General features: G+C 46.7%; 1 protein-coding gene across 1 annotated transcript; it reads left to right on the top strand.

Moving 5' to 3' along the window:
- The first annotated feature begins 206 nt into the window (after window positions 1-206).
- KIF2B (kinesin family member 2B) lies at window positions 207-2,535 on the top strand. The gene has a single exon (XM_003912771.3). The coding sequence runs from the start codon at window positions 358-360 to the stop codon at window positions 2,368-2,370; it is 2,013 nt and encodes a 670-aa protein (XP_003912820.1). The 5' UTR covers window positions 207-357; the 3' UTR covers window positions 2,371-2,535.
- The last annotated feature ends 1,545 nt before the right edge of the window (window positions 2,536-4,080 follow it).

Here is a 4,080-nt window from a genome sequence, read left to right as displayed (position 1 = left end):
ATATAAATTAAATTTCAACTCCATGCTTCCCATTGCTTCTCTGTTACCGGTTCTTTCTTGCTGTGATCCAGAGAGCACGCCACATCCTCCTCCAACCCCTTCACCCTCACTGGCAGAGAACAATCTCTCCATCCCTTTTTGCTCCCGTACCGTTCACTCCTAAGCCCTAGGTTCTGCCGCCTCTTCTCATCCTTTTGTGACGTAGTGGCCCCAGGCCGGGCCCTGGCGCACTAGGCTCACAAAGGCAGGCACAGACGGCAACCCTGCTCAGTGTTCCAGGCGCTTCAGGCTGGCTTGGGTCCTGCTGCTCCAACCCCAAGGGCCCTGGAGTGCGCCCTGATACCTCCATCACTCACCATGGCCAGTCAGTTCTGCCTCCCTGTATCCCCACGCCTCTCGCCCCTGAAACCCTTGAAGCCACGTTTCGGAGACATCCAAGTGGGCATCTACGTGGCGATCCAGCGCAGCGACAAGCGGATGCACCTCGCTGTGGTCACAGAGATCAACAGAGAAAATTCTTGGGTCACGGTAGAGTGGGTGGAGAAAGCAGTCAAAAAAGGCAAGAAGATTGACCTGGAGACCATACTCCTGCTGAATCCATCTCTGGACTCTGCTGAAGACCCCATGCCTGTATCCCCTTTGGCTCCCGCGCCCTCTTCGGCCATCGGGGACCAGAGTACCGCCACGAAACGGGTTGTGATGATCCCCCAGAAAAACAAAACAGCCTCAGGGGACAGCCTGGACGTGAGGGTCCCCAGCAAACCTTGTCTGATGAAGCAGAAAAAGTCTCCCTGCCTCCAGGAAATCGAGAAAGTGCAGAAGCAGCGGGAAAAGCGCAGGCGGCTGCAGCAGGAGATCCGAGCTAGACGCGCCCTCGATGTCAACACCACAAACCCCAACTACGAGATCATGCACATGATCGAAGAGTATCGCAGGCACCTGGACAGCAGCAAGATCTCAGTCCTGGAGCCCCCGCAAGAACATCGCATCTGCGTCTGCGTGAGGAAGCGGCCTCTCAACCAGCGAGAGACCACCTTGAAGGACCTGGATATCATCACCGTCCCCTCGGACAATGTGGTTATGGTGCATGAGTCCAAGCAAAAGGTGGACCTCACTCGCTACCTGGAGAACCAGACCTTCTGTTTCGACCATGCCTTCGACGACAAAGCCTCCAACGAGTTGGTGTACCAGTTCACCGCCCAGCCACTGGTGGAGTCCATCTTCCGCAAGGGCATGGCCACCTGCTTTGCCTACGGGCAGACGGGCAGTGGGAAGACGTACACCATGGGTGGAGACTTTGCAGGAAGGGCCCAAGATCGTTCTAAGGGCATTTATGCTCTGGTGGCACAGGACGTCTTTCTCCTGCTCAGAAACTCCATATATGAGAAGCTGGACCTCAAAGTCTATGGGACATTTTTTGAGATTTATGGGGGCAAGGTGTATGATTTGTTGAACTGGAAGAAGAAACTGCAAGTCCTTGAGGATGGCAATCAGCAAATCCAAGTGGTCGGGCTGCAGGAGCAAGAGGTGTGTTGTGTGGAGGAAGTGCTGAACCTGGTGGAAATAGGGAATAGCTGTCGGACTTCCAGCCAAACATCTGTCAACGCTCACTCATCCAGGAGCCACGCAGTTTTCCAGATCATCCTGAAGTCGGGAGGGAAACTGCATGGCAAGTTTTCCCTGGTTGATTTAGCTGGGAATGAAAGGGGAGCAGATACGACCAAGGCCAGCCGGAAAAGGCAGCTGGAAGGGGCAGAGATTAACAAGAGTCTCCTAGCCCTCAAAGAATGTATTCTGGCTTTGGGTCAGAACAAGCCTCATACCCCATTCAGAGCCAGCAAACTCACACAGGTGCTCCGGGACTCCTTTATAGGCCAGAACTCCTCCACTTGCATGATTGCTACCATCTCTCCAGGGAGGACCTCTTGTGAAAACACCCTCAACACTTTAAGATATGCAAACAGAGTAAAAGAATTAAATGCAGATGTAAGGCCCTACCATCGTGGCCTCTATCCAAATGGACATGAGGCATCAAGGATGTTGAAAAGTCACATCGGAAATTCAGAAATGTCCCTTCAGAGGGATGAATTTATTAAAATACCTTGTGTACAGAGTGAGGAGCAGCAGAAAGAGATTGAAGATGTTGAAAGATTCAGTCTTTTAGGGAAGGATACCACAACTTCAAGGAAGGGATCTAGCCAATGGCTGGAGAACATCCAGGAGAGAACCGGTGGAGTAAACCATGATGTTGATTTTTGTATTGCCCAGTCTTTGTCCATTTTGGAGCAGAAAATCGGTGTTCTGACCGAGATCCAAAAGAAACTGAAATTATTACGAGCTGACCTCCACGTGAAGAGCAAGGTAGAGTGAAGCCAATGGCGAGAGATCAAGTCCGAAATGCTGCACTGCTGCAGTTTCCACCACTCTTATACAGGAAAACTGTCCAAATTATCTAAATATAAAGATCCTCTTGAAAAAGCTTAAAACATCTTAAAATATGCTGATGCAAAACATGCTCTTTCTTCTGCCTCTGTATTTCTGTAGTTTGTTTTCATCCTGCTGAACAGTAGTTTTCAACAGGGAATGATTCCTCCCCACCCCCTACCAGAACATTTGGCAATATCTGGAAACATGTTTGATTGTCACAACTGGGGGTGATGAGGATACTCGCATACAGTGGGTTGAGGACCAGAAATGCTAAACATTCTTAAATGTTAAACATTCTACAATATACAGCAGCAGTCCCCAACCTTTTTGATACCACTGACCGGTTTTGTGGAAGAGAGTTTTTCCACGGGTGGGGTTGGGGATGAAACCGTTCCACTTCAGATCATCAGGCATTAGTCTCCTAAGGAGCGTGCAACAACCTAGATCCCTCGCATGCACAGTTCAAAATAGGGTTCGTGCTTCTTAAGAATCTAATGTTCCCGCTGATCTGACAGGAGGCGGAGTTCAGGTGGTAATGCCCGCTCACTGCCAGCTTACCTTCTATTATGTAGTCCGGTTCCCAAAAGACCACAGGCCTACCGGTCTGCAGCCCAGGGATTGAGGACCCTGAACTGTACAGTACAGCTGCTCACAGCAGGTAACTATCCTGTTGCAAACATCAGTGGTATCGAGGTAGAGAAACCCTGCTGTAGGAGAAACTGGCTGTGATGAAAACAGATACACTAAATTGCCAGCTGGAAAGCAAAACATTGTGAGTTAAAGGAAATACATTGGAAGACATGAAGGGTACACAATGGAGTAAATCTAAGGATACCGCTCATGAATCTTTCTCTTGCATTGCTGTTTAGATTCAAATGGTTTTTAAGATCTAATCATAATGGGGGGCTGGATTTTCCTTGAAACCGTGTATGAGCACCTAGAATTGAGAGGGCCTTTTTAAAAGAAATATTTGAGTTGAAATGGCAAAGTACTGTACTCCCTAGGAGTGATTAAAATGCATGTGTGTAGGGGTGTGTGTGTGTGTGTGTGTGCACGTTTTGCATAAGTAGGGCTTTGTTGACTACGGTGTCTTTTTTTTCCTCACACACTCTTTACCATATATTGTATTTATATGCTTCACGTAAAAAGCCTTCCTGTATCAAATTGGAGCAGGATATAAGTCAGCAAAACAGTAGAAAAACTTCCACCTAGAAATGGAACACATCCCATAAATACCTCAAAAGTAGCGTCAGAAACATTGACACCTTAGATTGATCAGATATTTGAAACATTTTCCTGATTCGAGGATCACAAAGTCCATTCTCGCTTTTTTAAAAAAAGCTAATCTGATATGTAAATACAAATATAATAAATAATACATGCAGCAAACTAATTAATTAGCAAACATCATATAAAATACTGCAACAAAAAAGAAGGATCTTTTGGTTTCACATCTTATCAGTTCCAAATGCTTATTAAAAAGAACTAAATGGAAATGATTTGCAAAAAAAAAAAGTGCATGGCAGACTGAGGAAATTTAGACAATACATAGTCTCCCAATTTTGCTACTCTTATTATTTTCATAAGTTTGCCTAAAAGTTACAAAGTCCTCATTAACATTAGGATAACTGGCACATTACTATAGAGTAGAAA

The sequence above is a fragment of the Papio anubis genome, chromosome 17 (assembly GCF_008728515.1).
Source record: "Papio anubis isolate 15944 chromosome 17, Panubis1.0, whole genome shotgun sequence".
In the NCBI taxonomy this organism is placed as follows: domain Eukaryota; kingdom Metazoa; phylum Chordata; class Mammalia; order Primates; family Cercopithecidae; genus Papio; species Papio anubis.
This window is presented reverse-complemented; position numbering and strand designations above follow the sequence as displayed.